Below are 25,739 nucleotides of genomic sequence, written 5' to 3'. Positions count from 1 at the left end.
CTATGTCCCATCAAGACCCCAGATCTAGAAGACTGTACAGTAAGGTCCCACATTGGTAAGAGTATAAGGGAATGACTATTGAGCACACAGAGGGGAGGAGTGTCAAAGAATATGCCAGAGACATTTCATTTACTTGCTGCTTAATTATTTTGCATGCAGATTGCTTTCTCACATATGAGATGATCAGTTGGTGACTGAGTCTAGGAACAAAGGAAAATTAGATTTAAAAGAGAGAGTGAAGAGGGCTGGGAGAGGGAGAGGGAGAATACCCAGCAGTGTCTCGCTTTTTTGGGTGGACTGATTAGCTAGCAGCAAAGAGGTCAGCCTATGCACTGTGTTCTTGAACAGCTATCTGACCGGCATGGAAGAAACCCAATTTCTGGTATCATGGACTTTCCATCAAACCCTGGAATGTTACCAGTGGAGCCTTTGTGGCAGACCATCCCTTTGTAATGCCATGTGTGCCCTGCCATCAGCATCTCCACCCTAGTTGGGCTGGATCCACACCATTTGCCTCATTAGGATTCCCATTGTAATCTGGGGCAGACCTTCTGCAGGGTAAGTAGTCAACACACATCAACTGCCTTCAAATTGTGTGTGTGCTTTGACTCAGCAAGTTCACTTAAGGAGTAGATCCTATAAACAATTTTGGGCAGAAACTGAGATTTAACAACAAAGATTTCTTTCACTGTACCACTGTATGGTCTAAAAGAGTACGAAATTGACCTATATGCCCATGAATAAGGGATTTGTTAAATGAAGAGCATAGTGATATAATGGAATACAAGGCTGCCTTTCAAAACATTTCTGCAGGAGAATATTTGTTTTGTTTTGTTTTTTTTTTGCGGTACGCGGGCCTCTCACTGCTGTGGCCTCTCTCGTTGCAGAGCACAGGCTCCGGACGCGCAGGCTCAGCGGCCATGGCCCACGGGCCCAGCCGCTCCGCGGCATGTGGGATCTTCCCGGACCGGGGCATGAACCCGTGTCCCCTGCATCAGCAGGCGGACTCCCAACCACTGCGCCACCAGAGAAGCCCTGCAGGAGAATATTTAACAACATAGAAATATGTTCAAGTTATTTTAGTAAGTGAAAAGACAGACTACAAAGTACTACCTGTAACATTTTCCTAATTCGGTCAGGGAAAAGTGTGGAAAGATATATATAGCAATAGAACCAGAAGGACATACACCGAAGTGTTAATAGTGGAAACAACGTAAGCTCCCATCAACGGGTGAAGGGATAAAGATGTCATGTATGTGAGTATATATATACACAATGGAACATTATGCAGCCATAAAAAGAAGGGTATCCTGCCATTTGCAACAATATGGATAGACCTTGAGGGCGTTGTGGTAAGTGAGATGTAAGACAGAGAAAGACAAATACTGTATAATATCACTTATATGTGGAATAAAACAGCCAAACATGTAAAAACAGAGAGTAAAATGGTGGTTACCAGGAAGTAGGGGATGGGGAGGGATAGGACTAAAGTTGTTTAAAGGTACAAACTTGCAACAAGTAGTAAATAAGTCCTAGAGATAGTACAGTGAATATAGACAACAATGTTGTATTATAATCGTCAAATTTGCTAAGGGACTAGATCTTAATTATGCCAACCACAAAAAGAAATTGTAATTATGTGACATGGTAGAAGTGCTAATTATTGCTACAATGACAACTCATATTATAATATATATAATGTATCAATATGTTGTACACCCTAAATTTGCACATTGTATGTCAATTTTTTTTTAAAAATTAATGATGATGAATGGATTCACAGCTGATTTTAAATTTCTTCTAATCGCTTATGTTTTCCAAATCTTCTATGCTGAACTTGTTTCTTCTGCGATCAAAAAGTTGAAAAAACAGATATAGAAACAAAAATAATAAAATTCCTCATTGCCGGAAAAGAGGAAACAGAGTATGAGTGACCTCGTCCAGAGCTGGAGCTGGGAGGAGTACGTGCAGGCTCTGGTAGGGTTGCATCTGATATTAAGGGCTGCCAGCATGGAAGGGGACTTCCAGCAGCTGCCTCCACTGCTCTGTGCTGGGATCATGCGACTTGCCTTGCTGTGCACGCTGGTGGTGTTTGCTGGTAAGTGGGGACAGGACCCCCAGCTGGGAAGGCAGGGAGGGAAGCGGAGATGCCCTATATCTCTTTCCTAAACTGAGCTGCTGCTCTGATCCTCACTGCCCTGGCCTTGTGGTCCCCAACTCTTTGGCCCCCTGCGAGGAACCGTCAGTGGCTGTCAGTCCCCTGGAACGGTGGCTTTGGTCAGAGAGCCCTGGACGGCCAAGCTGTGTGGCATACGAAGGCAGGAAACTACAGAAAGTGGGGTCCAGCTGAACTGATGCCTCTGGCACTGCGGACACAAATTACAGAAATGGATCTACTCTCCTCTGTCCCTTTGACCAGATAATAGCAATCTCTTACCTGTGTACAGCACTCTACATTTTTAGAACTCTTTCATGTTCATTATCTCCCTTGAACCTGGGAAGAGGGTTCTGTTGGCCGTTGGGAAATGGGGCAGTTTCCATCTGATCTTTAGCAGATCAAATGTACAAATCTGGTTGCTAGCAAACTGGCGTTTTTGTTTCTTGATCCATCTCAAAGTATGTGATTTGAGAAAGGATCTGCATTTTTAAATGTGGTTTTGTGTTATTTTGGGGACTCCCAAATTCTCAAGAGGAACACATCTCCAAGGTTACAGTAAAAACCATTAGGAAAATTGCAATCAAGCTGCAGAAATTCATCTCTCAGATGCAAAGAGGCAATACAGTGTAGAGATAAAATACACAGATGAACCTGCGTTCAGACGCTGGCCCATCACCTCCCAGTTGTATGACTTTGGCCAAGTCCCCCTACCCCTCTATATCCTCATTTGTAAAGTGGGCACAATGGCACTCTTTTCATTGGGTTGTTAGAAGGACTCTAATGAGAAAACGTATACAAAGTGTTTAGCAAGTGTAAGTAATAGTAAGCGAGCAATAGTTTGTAAGCGAGCAATAGTTTGTAAACACACAGCACATTCACGAGATAGTAGTGATGTCACCTCCTGCCACTGCCGCTAACCCTTGGGAGAAAGGGCTCCATCCCCCTCAGTGACAACTGAGGATGGAAAAAGCAACCCAGGCAGGTATTTCTGTCAAGCTAAGCCAGTGCCCGAAGCCCTCATGACCACAAGTTGAGTTCCTCAATTTCCCAGGGCTGGGTCGACCGCACTGTAAAATTGTGAGACATAAGACCACCCGAAAGCATTCTGGATCAAAGTTGAATTTAATGTTTGCCTGGCAAGGAACAACTGCATCATTCAGGTGTGACTATTATTTGTGTGACTATTTTAAGCTGAAATGGAAAGAGCTAGACTTAGGGGGGACAGAGGTACAGCAAAAAGGTGAGATTCTGAATTCAGGTCCCTGGCTGGCCTCCAGGGTGGACGGTAACTCTCTTGGCAGTGGGCTGCTTTCTGGTGCCTTATCACCGAATCCGGAATCCCAGAGGGCCTGGGGTCCTTCCTTAGGATGGTCAAAACTTAGCAAGGTTTCTCTTTAACACCTGTACAGCTACAGCCACTGTGGCAAACAGCAGTGGCATTGTGGATTCCCACATGCTGGGGACACAACCTGCCTGCAAGTCCCTGACACCACCAGTCACTTTTACCTGCAGCCCAAGGGAAGCACCCTGCTTGTGATCGAACCCTTGGTCCTCTGCATGAGTTCATCCCAACCCCACCTCTTCCCATCCCAACCTTCCCCAATCTGGGGCTCATCCCTGTTTATTACTTACTTCATTTGAGTGTAGCACTTTCATTAAAACATCATTTACTTGGCGGGGCGGGGGCTCCAAAACTAGGGTCACCCAAGGGGGCCTCCCCAGCCCAGTCTCCCTGAGACTCTGGGCTCCATCTGTGTTCTTGGATCATCTCCCCAGCTTGCACACAGGAACATTCCAGTCCCCTCTTACCTTGTCTGTTTCTCCCAAATTCTCCCCTGAATTCATTGACTTAATATATTTTATTTCTCCTAACTCAACGTAATGTATTCCTCTCTCCCAATAAAATAAATTCCCCTTATGATCAACTCTAACCAGCAGATATTATGACTGTAATGAAAAATATCCATGAAAATCATTGATTTCGGGGCTTCCCTGGTGGCGCAGTGGTTGAGAGTCCACCTGCTGATGCAGGGCACACGGGTTCGTGCCTCGGTCCGGGAAGATCCCACATGCCGTGGAGCGGCTGGGCCCGTGAGCCATGGCCGCTGAGCCTGCGCGTCCGGAGCCTGTGCTCCTCAACGGGAGAGGCCACAACAGTGAGAGGCCCGCGTACTGCAAAAAAAAAAAAAAAAAAAAAAAAGAAAATCATTGATTTCTAAATCACACTGCTTCCCACGAGAGCCATGCATGCTGTTTAATGTGTGGATTTCTCTACAGGCTGTGCTGGGAGTCTGGGGGGGTGGGGTGAGTGGAAGAGGAAGGGTGTCTTCCTATTATAGAATGTGAACTCAATGCCCAGAGACAGAGAGTGGAACCAGACTGCCTTGGGTTTCAATCCTGGCTCTTCTATTTACCAACTACTATGACCTGTAGCAAGTTACTAAGCCTCAGTGTGTTCATCTCTAAAATGAGGATTAAAAATAGTATTTATTGTACCAATGTTGTTTTTTTAGTTTTCATAAATATACCACAATTATCTAAGAAGATAATAACATTAGAGGAAACTGAATGAGGAATATATAAGAACTCTCTGTATGATCTTGGCAACTTCTCCATACATCTAGAATACACCAGAAGAAAAAGTTTATTTATTAAAAAAAAAAAGTGTTTATCTCATGGGATGGATGGAGTCAATACGTCACTAGATGAAAAGATGCATGGTAAGCACTCACCAACTATCGTTATATTTTCAATAGCCTTAGTGTTTGTTGTCATTTTATTATCCAAGGTCATTGGCTTGATCCAGGTGCCAGGCCTGCAGCCCACTGGCCTCCACTTAGATTCATGTCCTCTCCTTGTGGCTGGGCTCCTTGACAGGTGTGATTCCAGCCCAGGGCGGGATACTGGACCTGAACAAGATGATCAGACGAGTGACGGGGAAGAGACCCATCTTCTCCTATCTGTCCTATGGCTGTCACTGCGGATTTGGTGGCAAAGGCCAACCCAAAGATGCCACAGACTGGTAACTCCTCCCAATCATGCCCTGCCGCTACCCAAGGACCCTCCCCTTTCCTCTCCATCCAGTTATTCATTTGGTGCTACGTGCTAGGAACTGCGCTGAGCTCCAATCCAGCCCCAGCCCTTCTGGAGGGTTCCCCAGAATCTCTAAAGGCCCCCTTGTACTCTCAACCCCAAACTAGTTAGAATACCCATACACTTCCCAGTGCCGTTGAACATTGTTTTTAAAAAGTCTTACCTCTTTTTGCCATGATCGCATTCGGTTTTCACAGCAACCCTAGGGATCAGCCAGAGGAGGGATGAGAGCCAGCCAGGCCCGGGGTCAGTTCCCTCATCTACCACTTACAGGCTGTGTGATCTTGGGCAAGTGGCTTGACCTCCCACAGTCTCAGTTTCTTCATCTGTGAAATGGGGATCATGCAAGCACCTCCATCATAGGGTGGTCAAAAGGTTTAAGAGAGAATTCATAGATAGAAGAGGTGCCTGGTACACGGGAAACAATAAGAGTTAGCCAGAAAGAAGACTAGACCCTGCAGGCCTTGACTCTTCCAAGATAGGCACACGATTTCTGCTCTGGGGCAGGGGCAGCCAGAGACCCGAGCTGGCCAAGGACTCATCACCACCACCCCCGTGTCCTCTCCCTCCAGGTGCTGTCACATCCATGACTGCTGCTGCCATCACCTGAAGTACCACAAATGCAATATTCACTTGGATCACTACAGCTACCAGTTTTCCCAGGGGAACATCCAGTGCTGTGAGTGCCCAGGCCTCAGGGTTGGAGTTGGAGGCCGAAGAAGAGAGTTCTGGCCTGCATTGCCTTAATATGCTGTGTGGCAATGCACAAGCTGCTCAACCTCTGTGTTTTTCTCATGTGTCCAGTGGCAGTAGTTGGGCTGTGGAGGAGAGGCAGGAATGGGGGTAGGAGTATGGAGAGGTCCAATAGGGGCTTTGACCCCTTGTGGATCTGGAAGGCTGGCAGACCTCAGCTTAGATCCCTGACCCACCATTGACCAGCTGTGTGACCTTGAACACATTGCTTAACTTCTCTGAACCACCTCTGGAAACTCAGGAAGATAACAGTATTCTACTCCATAAAGTCAATTCAAGAACTAAAATAAGAGCAGACATAATGGGCCCTGCAGATGCCTGCTGCAGATGCATGCTCGGTAAATTACAGGCTATCAAGGTTACTGTTAATTTTTTCATCATCATTTGTCCTTAGAGCAGCCCAGCCAGGAGGCAGCACCACCCTGGTGATCTCTATTTTACAAACAAGGAAACTGAGACTAGAGTGAACTGTTTGCTCAGGGTCACACAGATGTAAATGACGAAGCCTGGGCTGTAACCCAGGTCACCTGGCCCCTGGGTCCATGCACAGAGAAAGGTGGCAGGTCCCAGGGCTGGGAGTTGAATGGGCTCATTAGCTGTCACTGTTAATTGAGAAATTAACAATACAAATAGTAATAGTCAACATTTACTGACCACTTACTCTGTGCTGAGGGCTTTGCCTTCTTGCTTTAATCTTTTATACATACATATATATATATATTCTTTTTCAGATTCTTTTCCCTTATAGGTTATTCAAAATATTGAGTATAGCTGCCAGTGCTATACAGTAGGTCCAGGTCTTCTTACCCCCATTTTACAGATCACGAAACTGAAGCACCGTGGTCCCTCTTTCCCCAGAGGCTTTGCGCATGCTGTTCCACCTGCCTGGAACAGTCCCCTCCTCCACCCTGACTTTCGGGAGTGGGGGCAAACCCTTCCGATCTCAGCTCAAATGGCTCTTGACACTGAGTCAGATCCCACCTGTTTCCCATCTCGTAGCCCCCTGCATTGTTCCTCACTCCCGGGTAGCACAGTTGTTGGCGCTCATTTCTGTGGTTCTCTGATATCTGCCCAGGGGAGTGTGAACCTCACGTGTCCATTCTGTTCAGTCCTTTCCCCCCAGGGCCTGCCACAGGATAGGTGCTCAACTGTTTTCTGAAGGGATGAATAAACAAAGGAGCAATGGCACACAGGGAGGCCATGGCCCGCGCCCAAGGTCACAGAGCTAGAGTCAGAGTAGCTGGCAAGGGTACCAAAAGCCATGCAAGGGCTGAGCTGCCGTCAGCATCTCCCTCCAGGGGTCCTGAGCCACCCCTGCCCTGGCTGGGGAAGGGATAGTCGCTAAGTGCCCTCCTCCTCCACCCCGCAGCTGACGAGGGGAGCTGGTGTGAGCAGCAGCTGTGCACCTGTGACAAGGAGCTGGCGCTCTGCCTGCAGCGGAACCTGGACACCTACAAGAACCACCTGCGTTACTACTGGCGGCCCAGCTGCAAGGGCCAGACCCCCACGTGCTAGGAGGAGCCCCCTGCACCGGGCCACGCCCCCTACCCCGCTCCTGGCTTCTTGAGCTCCGGAAGTCCTGCAAGACCACTGCCACCCGCCCAGGATCTAACCCCTGAACCAGCCTGGCTCCTTTAAAACACGCCCTGGAAGAGGGAGGGTCTTGGTTTTCCCCCATCCCCCCACCTTGCCTCTTGGACCTTCTAAATCTTCCCAGCCAAGCAGCAGCTGTCTCCCCTGAGGGTGGAATGGGGTTTTAGGAAAAGCCAAGGCCAGGGAGCCCCCAGGGATGGTGTTTAGGTCAAAGCAGCGGGCGTTGGGCGTGGGGTCTGGGGGTGAGGTCTGGCAGTTTCTCCCTCTTCTGCCGCTCCAGGCACCCCCCTCCCCAGGTCCCTTCCACCAATCCAATGCACCATCCAAGCTGCCACTGGAGTGGCCTCTCTAAAGGGTGATATTGATCTTTCTGTCTGCATGACTCTACTTCTTAAAACCCCAAGGTCCTCCACCACCCAGGCTAGGGGCGGAGTTTGGGACTTGCACTATCTGGCACTGTGTCCCTCTCCCTTGGAAACTTGGAGATCCTTGTGGGCATGGCCTATGTCTGTCTTGGACTCAGTTGCATCTCTGGTGCCCAAAGCAGTGCCCAGAACCCAGAAGGGACTCCGTAAATACTTTTTGAGGGAAGGGCTTGTTGACTTAAAAAAAAAAAGCACAACATGAGAGTTGCAAGTTAAGTTTTATTTGGGGTAAAATGAGGACTATAACTTGGGAGACAGCATCTCAGAAAGCTCTGAGAAACTGCTCCAAAGAGGTAGAGGGGGGAAGGTCAGTATAGATGTGATTTTGGTGAAGGGGGAGTACAGGCCATCGAGCACATATGTTTTGCAGAAGGTTGCTGCTAGTCTTGTGAAGGCTACGGCTAGTCACGAGGAGCAGACGTCACCGTGAAGGATTTTAGTGCTTTTCTAGATATGAGGAGATGCAAGTATTGGACTCATAAAATCAGCTCCTGAAAATATCTAACTATCTAAAGGCCAGTTCTGCCAGTTTTTCCCAGAGCACAGAGGGCCTCATTTCTGCTCTCCACCCTGTATTCCTTTCAAGGGGTGTTCAAGGGGTGTCTGCAGCAGCTCATGATTCAGTCCTTGTAGAGGTAGTTGGCAAGTGCCAGTGGCAAGTGCCAATTTGCTGTTGACAGGCTGGACCAAGCAGCCGCTCCCTTTGCTCCAGGCACCTTGTCCACAGGCCATGTGTCCTCCAGGCACCCGTTCCTCTCCCGCTGCCAGGCATTTGCTCAGCCTGGACTTCTACAGTGATGCTCCACTGTCCTGCCATCTCCAGGTGGCTAAGCCCACGCTAGGCTCCTTGGGGTCCAAGGGCAACTTCCTACAGGAGTCTTCCCTGGCTGATTCCTCCCCAGTCCTAAGGACTCACTCCCACCTTTGAGCTCCCACAGCACTTTATGGGTCTACAACTTGCCAAGCTCTCCCTTGAGTGGCATATGATGGTCCAGACTGCTCTGACCTTCCCAGACCAGACTGGAGCTCCTGGAAGATGGAGGCCACATCAGTTTCATCTTTGTTTCCTCTGCTGCCCCACATAATAGATGCTCAATCAATGCTTTGAGATCAAAGGAGCCCATAATGGAGAGATGGAGGTGGGGGCAGGTGGTGTTCGTGCCAGCTAAGCCAGGTGTTGGCTGCCACGTGCTCACATCGGCCTCCTTCTCTTAAGGATTGCCCTTGGCTGCTGGGACCTACCATGCCCATTGCCCACCCCACCCCGTCCACCTCTAACCAATGAGTTGGGAGAATAATACCATGGAGGGCATAACTGCCCCCCGCCTCGTGCAGGACCATCTGGGTCATACGCTGTGTGCCCCAGTGCTCCTCGTGGGATCAGGCTAGATGTCTTGCTTTGTCCCCTGGCCTATCCTGTTTTCCTTGTTCTCCTACAGGTTTCTCCTGAGACCACTCCCTCAATAAATCATTCACTTGCACAAGAATTCCCATCTCAGGCTTGGCTTTTAGGGAAACTAACTTTGGATGGATGGATGGATAATATTTTCATATAAGGAGTCACAATCTGTCATTCATATGTGATTAGCGGTATTTCCAGCTACGTGGCTGGGGCACCTGGAGCCACCCACACCCTCCTGCCTGTAACACACATCTGTGAAACAGCTGACCAAGGGGTTTTCCTTCCATGTGAAGCTCAGTGGCTCATGCTGGAGAGCGTAATAGGAATAAAGAACTACGGGTGCTGGGTTCGAATTCCAGGGAATTCCCTGGCGGTCCAGTGGTTAGGACTCCACTCTCTCACTGCCAAGGGCCCGGGTTCGATCCCTGGTCGGGGAGCTAAGATCCACAAGCTGCGCCCTGCAGCCAAAAAAAAAAAAAAAAAAAATTCCATTCTACCACTGGCCAGCCAGGTGACCTTATATGAGAAATCTAGGTTTCCTCGTGTGTGAAGTATAGGTGGAAATACTAGAAAGAAAATAAGATGAGGCTAATGTATTAAACAAGATTAATGCATATTAAGCTCTTAGCACGGTGCCTGGCACATAGTAATCCCTCTTTTAAAATTAACTGTGTTGGGCTTCCCTGGTGGCGCAGTGGTTGAGAGTCCACCTGCCGAAGCAGGGGACACGGGTTCGTGTCCCGGTCTGGGAAAATCCCACATGCTACGGAGCAGCTGGTTAAAAAAATTAACTGTGTTATTACTGTGTTGTTGTTGTCGTTATGCAGAGGCCAGATCTGAAGTCACCCCCAGAATGAAACAGGAGGAGAAAATAGTTAATCAATGTTCCCCTCTTTCCACCCAATTCCTCTCTCCTTTCTGCACGAAAGCTGTGTATGTTAGATGATGATACACGAGGTCCATTTATTCAAGACACACAGTCAAGAGCTGGCGACCCTACTTGCCCATCAGAGGTCCCCTGTGCTAGGCTCTGTGGCTTTGTGACAATATCAGTGTTGGCAGATACGGACATTATTATCCCCATTTTACAGCTGAGCAACCTGAGGCTCAGAATGGGAAGAGGAACCTCCACAGGCCCCACAACCAACAAAAGGCAGAGCCAGGATGCCACCCCAAACTCTTCCCCCTCTGCTCCCTGGCACCCCCCCACCCCCATTTGTACCGATCAGGAAGCTTCCATCCAAAAACTGTGACTCGATGGGTTTCAACAATGAGGGCACTTATCACCTCACATGACAAGACATCCAGGAGGAAGGTGGCTCTTCAGTGGCTTGATGATGTCATCAGCACCAGTTTCTTTCCTGGTCTCGGCTGGCCACCCTCACTGTGCTGGCTTTGTCCTCTGGGTGGCTCCCCTTCCCGCTGCAAGATGGCAGCCATCATTCAGACCTCAAGCCAAGGCAGGATAACATCCAGAGGAGAAAATGTTGTCTGTTCCATGTCTCTCTTTAGTAAGCCCTACCACCACCACCCAGCAGACCTCTGGCTCATGACTGGCCACGTTAAACCATGGTGGCCCCAGACCACCATGGAATCACCATGATTGGTTTAGATTCCTCAGGATTTATTTACTCCTGAGAAGGGACATGGTCAATATCCCTGAGGGGAGGAGAACTGCCAGAATCAGGGCTGTTGGGGTCATTGATGGGATTGGTGTTGGATGGGCAAGTCCAGGGCTGGGTCAGGAGGAGGACTCTGCCTGGAGAACGCTCTGTGAGCCAAGCACCTTAGTGTTGGTGCCTGCCCAGCACATAGTAGGTGATCAATAGATTGTTGAATGAATAAATGAATGAATGAACCCCAGGTTGGTAAAGACATAGGACTTTGGACCAAGAGGTGGGATGGGCAGGTGGGGTCTCAGGGCAGCCAGGACAGAGTCCCCAAAGTAAGGGGAGAACCTCCTGCCCTGTGAGTTCTCATTCTGGGCCAATTTCCAGCTACTGGAATTGGATAAGAGGCACAAAGGAAGGAGAGGCTCACAGGCAGCTTCTGTCCTCCACCTCATCTCTCACATACCCCAGGATGAAGGAAGCAGATGGAAGGACACAGACCCCATGCTTCCTCTTTCCTCCAGGGTCAGACTCGGAAAAGGCAGGGGTTGGGAGGGGCGGACAATGAACCCCTGACACTGAACACCTGTGGCGCCCACTCACGCGGTCCTCTTAACTCACTCGGAACACTGGAATTGTCACCTGCATTTTCCAGCTGCAGAAACTGAAACTCGAGGATGAGTCACTTGTTGATAGATGGCAGGGCTGGTATTCGAACCCGGGTCTCTTTGGCTCCAGGGCCATGTCTCACCCTACCTCCCACACTCTTTATTAGAACAGTTGTTGACTCAGCCCTCCGTGTCCCTCAGAGGGGAACAGCTACCCCCAGGGACAAGGAAGCAAGGTTGGGGTATGGCAAGGAGGCATCCTGGAGGAAGGTATGGTGAGTAATAATCGTATTGACAATAATAGTTGCTCTCAAATCGAGCCCTCACATTTGGAGCACTTTATCCTGCACTAATCTCCTTCCCACCATGGGCTGATCCTCAGTTCACCTGGATGTCGGGTTCCACCTCCACAGGGCGGGAGCCCAGCCCAGGGCAGTGATGGGTGGACGACTTCTCCATGTCTCTGCCAGTTTCTCCTGCTGGATCTTCCTCCTTCCTTCTTGCTGGGCTGTGCAGGTGGGGCTGGGCCCCTGTCCCTGCCCCCCACCCCGTTGAGGGGGGATGAGGGTGTTCCCACCTGGGGTCCTTGACATCCTTGCTAAAGTCAGCCCGAGAGCTGACCTGACCCTGGGCCAGCTGGATGACCCAGAGTCAGGACCTGCTGTCTCTCTCCCTCTCATTTTTTTCACTTAAAATAAAGGAGAGATTTTAAGACAGTTTGTGAAAACTCGAAGCAGGTCAGAGAAGGCGGTGCGGGGGATGCCTCTCTGTTCCCTCTGCTGTAGGTTCCTGGCCAAGCCGTGCCCACCTTGGGGCTTCTGGAAGGCACTTCCCTGAGCTCTTTGCAAAATTGGCCCCTTCTGTCATCCCAAGCTCAGCTGATAGTCACTCCCTCAGACAACCCCCCACCCCCGCCCTCCCAACCGGAAGCCACCACCTCCCCGCCCTGACTTGCTCCCTGTCTCCTGCCTTATCTTCGTTCTCTGCTTCACACTTTCTGATGGTTTTCCTCCTCACTTACTCATCCACTTGTCTATATCACCCCAGAGCTCCACTAAAATGTAAACACGACAAACTCAGGGAGGGACCACCACCTCACCAGCACCCAGAATGATCCAGAATGACGCCAGAGGCGCGTGAAATAGCTGTTGAATGAATGAGGATTGGTAGGGAAGCTTACGCTGTTTCTCTCAACTGGCTACTTCCCAGCCGTGTGACCTCGGGCTAGTGGTTTTACTCCTCTGATCCTCACTTTGTGACCAATCAAATGGGGGTGACAACACCTACCTCTCAAGACTGTTTATGATTCCCATGAAAGGGAATTTTTGACCAAATCTTCATCTCTTTCCCGATGAGCGCTTCCAGTTGGTGAGAAGGTTGAGACACAGTGAAAGGGGTGGGGTGCCCAGATTGGAAAGGGGGCATGTTTTATCACCTCCCTGCTTCCTCCCTCGGACTATCAGAAATCAGCCACCCATCCTCTGCCAAGAACACTCCCCTACTCCCAGAAGGCCAGAGAAGTGAGGTCAAAGGTCATTCTCCAGGTGGGCCGCTTCATCTGGAGCCCCTTCCAGGGGCCGGGCTGGGCCGGGGCCAGCAGAAGCTAAGGCTGTCCCCTCCTGTGGAGGATCCAGCCCTGAGATGACGTCTGCCTCTGCTCCTGGTTCTGCTATGGCAGATTGCCCCTCCCAAGCCCCAGACACCCCAGGTCTGGGAACCACAGTGTAGAAGAAAAAACTCGGCTGTGGTAGCTTCTGGCTTCCCAAAAGGGAGATGGGAAAGTGTCATTTTCTGGATTTCCCTGCGCTAAGAACCTTATGTACATTTTCTCATTTACACCTCATTACACGTGGCCCTGCCTCACTGTACAGATGAGGAAACAGGATCTGACAAGTTAAATATCTTGCCAGAGGTGACTCGCTCAGCGGGAAGTGGCAGAGGCCGGGCGCGGGAAGTAAAGCCTTCTCCAGCCCAGATGGTGCAGTACTTAAGGCAGTGTGTTTCTAAATCATTCAGGCGGAAAGAATCCCCTGGGGGTGAAGAGAGGCTTGCTTAAAATGCAGCTTCCTCGGCTTCCCTGGTGGCGCAGTGGTTGAGAGTCCGCCTGCCGATGCAGGGGACACGGGTTCGCGCCCCGGTCCGGGAAGATCCCACATGCCGTGGAGCGGCTGGGCCCGTGAGCCATGGCCGCTGAGCCTGCACGTCCGGAGTCTGTGCTCCGCAACGGGAGAGGCCACAACAGTGAGAGGCCCGTGTACCGAAAAAAAAAATGCAGTTTCCTGGGCCTCACACTCAGAGGATCTGATTTTGTAGGTCTGGGTTGGAGCCCAGAGACCTGCATTTTTTTACAAGTGCTGCTGGAGATTCTGATGCATCTGGACGAGAATCACACTCCCCCTCTCCTCTCTCAGTGGGTCCCCATGACCCTCACATTCCCTATGCCTGGCACCTAGAGCAGGTGGAGTCCATCCCCATGGCCAACCCAAGGGCTGACCAGCCCATTAATACCAAGGTTGTTCCTCCTGTGCCTGCCCAGCTCACTGGACTGGAGACCCACATTTCAGCTCGGACTCCATGTAAACCCCGTTCTATGGGCCTCCACTGCATCATCTGTCAGACAGGAGGAGGTAGAGAACGGACGTGTGCACACTGCCTTTTACACATTCCCCAGCCTTTCACACATCCCCTTCCTGGTGTTTGGTTTAATATTTCACTTTTACTCTATTTTTTTCAGGTTTCTTGGCCACACCATGCAGCTTGTTGGATCTTAGTTCCCCGACCAGGGATTGAACCCATGCCCTCGGAGGTGAAAGCACAGAGTCCTAACCACTTTCCCTACTTTGTTTATTTTAAAAAAGCTTTCTTAATCTAAATAAATTTATTTAAGAAGGGAACTTACAGCACCCTGGCAAAGGGAAAACTAGCATCAATTGTCATAAACAGGAGGTGACCATGAAAATAAAACTCTTTTTTTAAAATTGGAGTATAATTGCTTTACAATGTTGTGTTAGTTTCTGCTGTACAATGAAGTGAATCAGCCACATGTATACATATATCCCCTCCCTCTTTTGGACCTCCCTCCCCCCCGCATCCCACCCATTTAGGTCATCACAGAGCACCAAGCTGAGCTCCCTGTGCTATACAGCAGGTTCCCACTAGCTATCTATTTTACACATGGTAGTGTATTTATGTCAAACCTAATCTCCCAGTTCATCCCACCCACCCCTTCCCCACTGCCGCCATGTCCACATGTCTTTTCTCTACATCTGGGTCTCTATTCCTGTCCTGCAAATAGGTTCATCTGTACTATTTTTCTAGATTCCACATACATGCATTAGTATACGATATTGGTTTTTCTCTTTCTGACTTACTTCACCCTGTATGACAGATTTAGACAGAGAAGATGCACAACCAATAGTTGTTGGGTGAAAGAGCAAGCACTTGAGAGGGGCTGAGGACACCCAGGCTCCAAGCTGAGACCACCTTCGCCTTGATGTTGTCTGAAGGATTGGGAAGGAACCAGAAGGGAATGAGTCAGGCACCCTGTGAGCCAGTGCTATTTGTCCTCTCCTCTGGGAAGCCCCACAACAGGGGAAATGCCGGGCCAGGTGATGCTGTAGAAGGTGCTGGAAATGAAGGATGAGGAACATGGGGTCTGCTCCCGGAGAGCCCAAGCATGGCAAGGGAAGAGGGCAGGGAAGGAGTACTGTGCTGGGAGACAAGAGACCCCAACGGTGGGCTTCCCTGGTGGGGCAGTGGTTGAGAGTCCGCCTGCCGATGCAGGGGACACAGGTTCGTGCCCAGGTCCGGGAAGATCCCACATGCCGCGGAGCAGCTGGGCCCGTGGGCCATGGCTGCTGAGCCTGCGTGTCCGGAGCCTGTGCTCCGCAACAGGAGAGGCCACGGCAGTGAGAGGCCCGCATACTGCAAAAAAAAAAAAAAAAAAAGAGACCCCCAGTGTTAAGCCTGATTTTCTCACTCCTCCGCTGCATGGCCTTGAAAGCGATCAGAATATGCCACCCAAAATATGCCACTTTAGCATAAAATTATTTTGAGGTGAAGGCACCTGAGAATTGACAGATGCATGAAGAGTTCTTTTTCCTCTCGTTACCTGCCTAAAAGCAGATAAAAATTTCCCTTTGAGGAAGGTGCCCTCTGCCCACCACCCTTGTACTAAGGAAAGAAATGCAACTTTTATCATCAAAGATGGAGAGTCAGCTCCAAGATGAGTTTGCATAAGCAGACTTTACTAAAATAGCTCGTATCTTCCATTTTCCCCCCATATATTTCCTGGTCATTTCCCTACAATTTATTGTCCCTTGAAATCTAAACCCTCTTTCCTTTTGCAAAAAAGGTAGATGAGCCCCTGAGTCTAACCACTTCTTTGAGTTTCACTTCTTTTTGGTGAACTCCTGTGCATGTAAATATTAATAAATATCATGTGCCTTTTCCCCTATTTATCTGTGTTTTCTTAGCTTAATTTGCAGGCCCCCAGGAACTAAACCTAAGAGGGCAGAGGAAAAGATTTCCTTCACCAACACTGGTCTGCAATTCCCCATTGACACCAAAGTGACCAAGGTGAAAAACTCATGTTAAATGGAAAAATAAAACAAGAAGCACAACTGTATGTTCATCTTGACTGTATTGGGGAAATGTGCCACATGAAAGGTTGGCAGGAGAAATGCTCTAACGTAGTAGTCAAAAGTGTGTGTTCAGGGTCCTGAAACTGAGCAGGATCCTGTGGGGATCCTGGGTACCGAAGCTTTTCTGTATCCTCTGTTCCTTGTTTGTAGCAAACAGACTCCAGCCTCCATGACCTTCCCTGAGTCCCAAAGGGCAGATTCAAACAGTTGCTAATCAGGGAAGGGTGGAGACGCAGACAAGAGAGGGGCAGCCAAGAAACAATAATGCAGCCTTGGGGCACGGTCCTGGTTCCACCTCAAGGGATACATATAACAATACCTTTAAGCTCTTTATAGAACCAAAACCCCCAACAAATGAAAGATGTCAGCATTCTTCATTCCAGAGAAGACCACCTGAGTCCAGATAAAGGAACCAGAGAAGCTCATCAAGAAATTACCTGAGACCAGATTAAAGGAGTGCAGGCCTTGCACACACCTTAATCTTATCATCAACCCCACCCTTGAAGTATTGCTATAAAACTCCTCAACAAATCCTCCCAGGATGGGACACACAGTTTTTGAGGGCAGGAGCCTGCTGTGTCCCCCTTTGCCTGGCAAAGGAATAAACAATTCTTTTCTAGTTCACCAAAAACTCTGTCTCTGAGATTTGATTTGGCACCTGTGCCCAGAGGCCAAGTTTTTGGCATCAGTCCCACACACAAGGGTCTCCTGACTCCTGGGCATGGGCTTTTGTCATTGAACCTCTCTGAGCCTCAGTTTCTTTATCTATAAAATGGGAATTATATTACTGTCTTTACAAGGTATTGTGAAGAATGCATGACAGACCTCCGGAAAGCACTGAGCACCCAGTCTGGCATGTAGAGACCGGCCTGTGAAATGCAGAGCAGCTGTTGTTGTGATGGTTGTGATTGTGGTTGAATGAATGTTATCAGCCACAACAGCATCACCTTTCTGACACTTCCTTGTTTCTTTCCTCCCCCACAGGGCTCGTCCTCCCCCAGACCAGCATTTTTTTTTTTTTTTTTTTTTGCAGTACGTGGGCCTCTCACTGTTGTGGCCTCTCCCGTTGCGGAGCGCAGCCTCCGGACACGCAGGCTCAGCGGCCATGGCTCACAGGCCCAGCCGCTCCACGGCATGTGGGACCCTCCCAGACCAGGGCATGAACCCATGTCCCCTGCATTGGCAGGCGGACTCTCAACCACTGCGCCACCAGGGAAGCCTGCATCAGTGTACTTTTGATATCAAAGTTTATTTTTTTTAAAACTTTATAAATAAATCAATTCAGTCTTACCCACTTGACCACATATAAAAATCCATGTTCTGCAAACCTACAACTTTCTACATCCATTTAGGTTTGTCCTTTTTTTCTCTCTCTCTCTCTCTTTCTCATCCCGGAACAACCAGTCATCTTACTTTAAGACAAAATTGCTCTCTTTTTTCTTGAGAAAAACACAGCCATCATACCTTGTATATTTTTCCTTATCAAAAACATATCCTAATTTCCTTGCATACATTGTTCCCCTTATTATTTTTAGTAGTTTTATTGTCATATTTTGATTATAATTTTTAGCCACTAGTAACCTTTATTTTACAGAGAAAACTACAAAGTTTTCTCTGAGAAATAGTCATCTGTCATATACCAGCATTCTGTAGCCTACTAGCCAATTTTACACATACATGTCACAATTTCTAGAGACGTTTCTTTATAGGTGGTTCCCAACTTACAACTGTTCAACTTAAGACCTTTATGTTTTACAATGTTGCTAATGCCATACGCATTCAACAGAAACCATACTTTGAATTTTGGTCTTTTCCTGTACTAGCGATATATAGTATGATGCTGTCTCGTGATGCTGGGCGGTGGCTGCCACTGCCGCTCGGAGTCAACAACACGATCATGAAGGTAAACAATCAATACACTTACAACCAAGTTGGTGGAGCGTATTGTCAGCAGGGGTTTGAGAAGCGAGTTTAGGTCGACTGAGAAGCTCCCATGTTCTTAATTATCAATGCCTGTAGACTTATAAACAGAGATAACTAGGGCCCCAGCCCAGCTTCTGTGAGCCTAGGGCTCCAATGCAGCTTCTGGAATATACTCAGAACCATAGGAACCAAAATCTGTCCTTACTGTGCTTCAGGGAACATTTGTCTGGAGCACTGGCTCAGGAGTCAGATTCATCAATGGGTCCCCAATCAATGAGTCAGGAGTGAAGACAAAGGCTTCAAAGAGACCCACTTAGGGTCCTGGGTGAGAAGTCTGGGGACCCATTGATGAATCTGATCCTACCTGAGTCTCCAGCACTTAACTGTTAAAGAAACCCAGAGCTGGACAGTAGTCATAGCAGGAAAAGCAGATTTTTAACAAAGAATGATTTCAGTAGAGGAAAAGAGACTTCATATAGAACTGGGGTCAAGTCCAAATACAGCATGGACAAGTGGGAATTGACAGCCAAGGAGCAGGGTGGGGGTCAGTGGATGGAAAATTACTAAGAGGAGACATCATGGGTAAGGAGGGGATTCTTGCTGAAGGCAGCCCAGGATGATCAGACATTACCTGGGGATGGTGGGGATTGGAAATCTGATCAGATATCCAGGGTAGGGGATTCTCGGTAAACTGACTTATGATTCTCGTTTTGGAGGACAATGTCCAAGGACAGGGTCCCGTCAAAAAAGGACCGAGAGGAGCCTAACTCAAGTTTGGTCAAAGAAAGTCCCTGTCGGTAACAAAGTTCCAGCTTTAAAAGGCAGAGATGTAACACATTTGAAGAGAATGTTCTACCATAAAAGATGAAAAAAATTTTAATAATTTTTTAATTAAAAGAGAAAGTTATAAAATATACACACATTTGGGGGACAAAGACAGTGACACATAATTCTGTCTTCATTAGGAGAACACATTTTTACCCTGGGGGCACTGTTGTAAATTTAGAAATGTATAAAATCAGGACCAGGACCACAGCTTGTCCCAGCCTCTGTGGTCGCCATCAGGCTATTCCCATGGATACATGTGAGTATGTAAGGTAAGCTTTGCTCATCTTTTGTGACCTGTACAACCTCCCAGCGTCCCCATACCTGACCACTATCTGCTTCACCCTGGAGCCGGTTTATAAATACAGATTTCTGGTCCCCAAACCAGAAGTGCTGATTCAGCTTGGGGAGTTGTATTTTGAACCACAGGTGATTCTGAGACAGCCCTTCTACCTGTCAGTCCCTAGGGCAGCCTTAGAAGGCATTGGATTCCATCTGTGCAGAGCTTTCTCCTCCCCACTAGGACAAAATGCTTAACCCTTTCTATCGCTATAGAGACCGTACATGACACTGGGAAATTGTAGTCTCTGAGCTGGAGTCACCAGGCCCCCCTGTATTGGTACGTGGGGCTGAGTGACCTCTTCATGGCCTGAGAGTGCGTGACCCAGGTCCTTTATGCGCAGTGTCCGTGCTCTTTGCTTGCCCTGGTGGAGGGAGATGGAGTAGAATCTGTAGGGAAGCTGCTGGCCCATGGCATTAAATGATAGCCTTCTGGTTTAACTCAAAACTCCTTTATCAGGCATCCCATCCTCATCATGTGTGGAGTGCTTGTCTATTGCTTGTCTGTCTCCTTCCCTAGACCGAGCTTCTCGAGAGAGAGAGCGAGATTTATATGTTGTTGTTGTTGAATCTCTGTGTCCCCGGGGCCCAGCCAGGCGCAGCACAAGCAGGTGTTCCATAAATGTGCACTGAAGAACTAATGACTTGTCCTCTATGGGGACCCAAAAGAGGAACGATGCCCTGTGCTGGGGAAGCTGGGACAGGTGTCACCTGGAAGCTGCATTTAGGCCGGGCCTTGGTGGATGGGAGGGATGGGGAGACAAGTGTTCCAGGCTCAGAAATGCACAGCCCCTGGATTGGCTGCAGGACCGCTTGTCCCGGGCCCAGTGTGGGTCTCCCCACAGGCGCTGCCTCTCACCCACAGCTGCGGCTATTCCTTCCGGAGAGCTCAGCGGTGATCCCCCAAATGAGACCACTACAACCACTGCATCACCAATTGCCACATCCAATGTGGTAAGGGCTTCACGGGGCAGCCTGGGAAGACGAGGAGAGGACCACCTTCTTCCCTGGACACCAACGTTGGCCCCTAGGGCTTGTGTTTGGAGTCAAAACTCTTGGGCATGGGTTTAATGGTACACTCCCATGACAAGTGCCATTTATTGAGTGCCTACTGTATGCCAGGCACTGCAGTGGGTAATTTATGTGCATCATATCATCAAATATTCCCAACAACCTAGCGAGGAAGGTGTTATTAGTCGTTTGACAGCCGAGGCTTAGGGCCACAGCCCAGAAGGCACGTGGCGAGGAAATACGCAGAGCTACAATATGAGTCCCTCTCTGATCCCAAAGCCCTTACACACTAGTTCCCCACGACTGAAACTCAATGGCTTGGATCTCTGTTTTCCAATCAGGTGCCACACACCTGTGCTTATGTCCTGTTCCTTTGCTGGGTAGTTACTGAATATTTAGGGACTGATGCTATCACAGGCTTGGAGATCCACAGTCAAAAGCCTAGTCCTAATCTAATATTTGAAGAGAAGCATGAGGGAGTCAAGCATAGAGCCCCATGGGAGACTTTATGGGGTTTCGTATAATTAAGGCTAAGACATGGAAGCCACTTAGATGTTCGCAACTCAGAGCCAGGCAGGTCCTGAGAGGTCATGTGAACAAGGGTTTCTCAAATCCTTTTGATGGCAACCCGCACAATGTAATAAAATTGACACCCGGACCCAGTCAACCCACATACACACTCCCAGGATAGAAACACAGTTTGCTGAAGCAGCACTTTATGACTTGTGCTATATCAGCACAAGCATGCACACACACACGCATGCACACAAGCGTACGCACACGTGCACAAGCCAGAAGCAACCCTCTAAACTCATGTCATGATCCACTAATGGAGCAGGACTACAGTGAAAATTATCTCTCAGACCTGCGCCTGTGGGAAAGCTGAGGTCAGGAAGTGTAAGAGGCCTGCCCAGGGGTACCCAGGATGTGTGCAAAGTCAGACTAGAACCTGGTGTCTAGTTCCCAATGCTTCTAGTTACCCAAAATACTGACTAATAGAATGTTAACCCAGGTGAGCGTGTAGGAGGTACTTGGATGCTTTGGGGTTCAAAATCCCTACAGCCAGACAGGGTCATATTGTGCTTCTTGGAGGGCTCAGAAGCTCAGTGCCTCTGGGTCACTTCTGTGTCCATCAGGTTTCACTGATCCATGGGAGTCTCGGTGGCCGGGCTCCCCCAAACCCGATTTTCTGTATGGAGTTCCTAATTCTGACTCTGGGCTGTGGTTTCTGAGAAGACATAGATGTGACCCCTGCTCTCTGGGCATCTGTGATCTAAGGCAGCACTGATGGAAGCAAATGAGGCAGCAATGTGCAGGCGGTCTGACTCATGGACATTTACCAGGTACCTCCTCTGTGCCAGGTCCTGAACCAAGCAAGGCAGGGAGTGCTGAGAGCCATGAGGCATGGCCCCTGCCCCTGTGAGCTCAGCCTCTGAATTTGCACAGTCTCAGGTTCAAACCCTCACTCTGCCTTTCTCTGGTTGCATGGCCAAGATTATATGCTCAGCCTCAATTTACTCATCCATTAAATGGGATAATCACCTCTACCTGTTGGGTCGTTTGGGAGGATCAAATGAGATAACCTCTGTGAAAGTCCCTGGCACATAGTAGGCCATCAGTAAGTGGTAGCTTTTATTATTATTACTGATAAGAAGAAGCAATGCACAGTTATAGATAGGGAATGAACATTCCAGAAGGGAAGAAACAGCATGAGTGGAGGCAGAGTGGAAAACATAGGGCAAGATTCGAGGAACAGATGATTTTGGAAGTAGGGAGTGATCGGGAGAGCAAACTGGAAGCACACTACAGCCACAGGCGGAAAGACCAGTAAGTGTCAGACTGAAGAATTTGGCAATAGGGAGCCATGGAAGGCCTTGGAGGAAGGGAATGATGTAATGGGAACGCATGATAGAATAGATGGATAGAGGACACTTGATGGATAGTAGCAAACCCTGCCAGGAATTCACTTATCTTATAGTTGTGGCTTTCGGAAATTAGCAGGAAATGGGATTCTGTCACCATCCTGGGAGGCTTCCAGGAGGTGGCAGGATTTCTAAGGTTCCCGAAGGAGGCTCTTGCCACTTGGGTGGGATGGGTTGGGTCTCTCTGAATGGCTTCTTCGCCACACCAACACAGTGAGCCAGCAGATAAAGGACAACATGCATTAGCCGCAAATGCATCCCATGCCGGGCTCCAACTTTCTGATTGTAAAAATCAAGTGACTTCTAGTCCACCTCTGCTTCCAAATCTCAGGCAAAACATCTCTTAAGAGACCCATGCTAACCTGGAACTCTGCAGGGATGGAAATTCTGGGAAATACAGCTTCAGCATAGCTAAGTGACACAGTACAGATCCATGACAGTCTACCCCTTGTTGACTTGGCATCCATACACATCTCTTTCAACCATTCTTAACCTCCAAATAAAGACAATAGCAAAATCCTGTTTCTGCCTAACATAATGAGTACAACTTGAAACAAACTAACATCCCCTAAAGAGGATACCAAGTCCTTTTACACGTCTTTGGGTCATGCTCATTTCTCTTCCAGTTGGGTCGTAACCCCCTTTTGATATTCTCTGATTTAAATACTGAGATGTACAGTTAGCTGCATGAACACAGCTTCTGCATGACAGGAGGGCCACCCCAGAGGAGGAGTGTAATGTCGCAGCTGTCCACATTCATGGAGTGCCAGCACATCGTGGACAACCATCTGTAAGACAGGCCCAGAACTTTTTCTTCCTCGGGCATCTGGTCATAGGGAACTCGCCTATGAAGTCACTGGTACAGATTAAGAAAAAGTAGACAATACAGCAGGTCTAGGGGCCATGGACCTCTGTGCCCCTCACTTATGCAGCTCACCTGGGCCTTCAGCACCTGTTTAGGTCCAGTTTCACATATTATCATGTGATGATGTAATTGCTGCCATGCACACCCAATTTCGTAACATGGTGGGTCAGATAACAGCCAGTCTCATGATAACTTGTTACCCCAAGGTCAAGAATTCAGTCTCCCTGAAGATCCATTAGCAAGCCAGATGTTGTTTCTCAAAAGGAGAACAGTTATCTGCAGCTGATGGAGGGGCTTTGCTCCAAAATCCTAAGGGTCTGCCCTGTGCTTTACCAGTAGGGCCCTGTGAAATCTTCCATGTGACATTTCTACCTGCACACACTCAGGAACTATTGGTCTGCTGGATCTCTTGTGCATTTTCAGTTTGGTAACAGCTATAATTAACACCCCCCCATGTACGTATGTTTTAGAGATGATTTTTCATGTATGAGGGGGTCCCATTTGTATCTGAAGCCCACTTTCAAATGCCAATGAGGGCCTGTACTTACAAGGCAACCTGTCCTTAAGTGTCTGTGTATCTGTGTTATCTGCCAACTTCTGTATAAAGATCTATCCAGGGAGGCATTTATGGTCTGGTCTGTACATTTCAGTATCTCCCTTGAAAGGGTGGGGGACATGATTTTGAAAGGGAGACCTTCCCGATGGTTCTCTTTCCAGCCAAGGAATAGTCAAAGAGAGCAGTCAAGGAGACCAACTCTTCCCAGGTTACAGGGATCGCGTGACTCCACCCTTTCCCCGTGGCTGTTCACTGCAGTGAGAGTGGGGCAGGGGAGCACCATGGAGGACCTCAGTGGGGTCCCCTCTCCTGAGGATGAAACCAGTGCACCAGCGAGTCTAACCACCAAAGGACAGACTCCGGAATCCCCAGAGGGAGTCAGAGCGGAGATGAAATAGAGCTGGCTCTCAGGCTGAATCCAGGGGATTCTCCTAAGAACTCCCAATGTGGGTGAGTCCCTGAACCACTCCAGGTTCCATTTTCTCTCTTTTGGAGCCAGAGTTGAAGACAGTGGGATAGTGGTCAGAACCCAGAGTCTAGAACCAGGATCTGAGGTCTAAACCTACTTCTGCTATTGATGTGCTGTGTGACTTTGGGAAAGTCTCCTAACCTCTCTGGGCCTCAGTTTCTTGGTAGATAAATGAAGGCTCTCCATGAGCCCTTCCACCTCAAACCCATGTCAGCCTGTGGTGTTGCTTTCATAATATTGCAGCATCCCTCATCCACAAATGCCTGTCTGAATACCAGTGCTTTGAGCTTACTCGGATGCCCCAGTAAGAGGGGCCTGAATGCAGCCCCCTCCTGCAGAACTTACCAGCACGACACCACCCTGCCTGCCACCTGACCCTGACGGGAGAAGGGAGAAGCCTGGGCTGAGGTCTCTTCTCCATCATGCAGAATATCGCAATTGAAGAGAAATGGCATTGAGAGTGAAGCTCCCAATTTCCTTCACATACCTATTTAAAAATGGATCTGGAAAATGGCTCTGATCAAAAAAATTTCACGAGCAAATTGGACATTTGAATTGCGTTCTTTGTTACATTGTCAAATTTAGACGCGAGTCCATAGCAAACTTTTCGAAAACACTAGTACATTCAGGGTAATTGCATAAAATTAAATTTTATTTTGAAAATGTTCAACATTGGAGGTTTTTAAATATAGATCCCATTTATCATGTGGTTATTTTGGGATTTGTCAGTGGAAGGAAGCCAAATGTCCTTTCTTGGAAAGGACTCTCCTTTGTTTTGGGATGTGTCCTTTCTTCCTGCAGTCTGGGTGTTAGAACACCCCTTCTTTTATGAATAGATAGACGAGGTGGGTTCTTCAGTGTCCTTCCTTGGTAAAAATAAACCCCACAGTTGAACTCTATTTTTTTAAACCCCATAGTTGAACTCTATTTTTTTAAACCCCATAGTTGAACTCTATTTTTTTTTTTTTTTTTTTTTTTTGCAGTACGTGGTCCTCTCACTGTTGTGGCCTCTCCCGTTGCGGAGCACAGGCTCTGGACATGCAGGCTCAGCAGCCATGGCTCATGGGCCCAGTCGCTCCGCGGCATGTGGGATCTTCCCAGACCGGGGCATGAATCTGTGTCCCCTGCATCGGCAGGTGGACTCCCAACCACTGTGCCACCAGGGAAGCCCGAACTCTATTTTTTTTAATGTCTTGCTCTGTGAAATCCCAGAACCTCAGCATCACCAGGTCATCATCAAGGTAGCTTTGGGATTACCAATTTACATCGCAAAAAACATCACAGTTTCTTTTTTAAAGAGACCAGAAATCAGAGAGGTTCAGTAATGAGCCTGAGACCACACAGCTGGAGAAGCCAAGTTGGCATTCAAATGCGGTGCTCTCTGGTCTGGAAGCCCAAGATGGCACGATTGCCAATCATCTTCTCCCCACTCCCTGGAGGAAGAATGAGGTCCAGTGCTTGGCTCGAGTGGACCCAAGGTTTAAGGAGATGAGCCCTGAAGAAGGCTTGGTACTCATCCCAGGAAACCTTCTAGTTACTAATCT

The 25,739-nt window shown here is 48.5% G+C and overlaps 1 protein-coding gene across 1 annotated transcript; it reads left to right on the top strand.

Moving 5' to 3' along the window:
* Positions 1 to 2,010: 2,010 nt before the first annotated feature.
* Positions 2,011 to 7,519, top strand: LOC307047947 (group IID secretory phospholipase A2-like; the record flags this gene model as incomplete). The annotated part of the gene is made up of 4 exons (XM_079696705.1): positions 2,011 to 2,098; positions 5,036 to 5,180; positions 5,824 to 5,930; positions 7,374 to 7,519. The coding sequence occupies 4 exons, from the start codon at positions 2,011 to 2,013 to the stop codon at positions 7,517 to 7,519; spliced, it is 486 nt and encodes a 161-aa protein (XP_079552831.1).
* Between the last annotated feature and the right edge of the window lie 18,220 nt (positions 7,520 to 25,739).

The sequence above is a fragment of the Hyperoodon ampullatus genome (genome assembly GCF_949752795.1).
Source record: "Hyperoodon ampullatus genome assembly, chromosome: 2".
Classification (NCBI taxonomy): Eukaryota; Metazoa; Chordata; class Mammalia; order Artiodactyla; family Ziphiidae; genus Hyperoodon; species Hyperoodon ampullatus.
The sequence above is the reverse complement of the archived record's forward strand: the minus strand, read 5'-3'. Positions and strand labels throughout refer to the sequence as shown.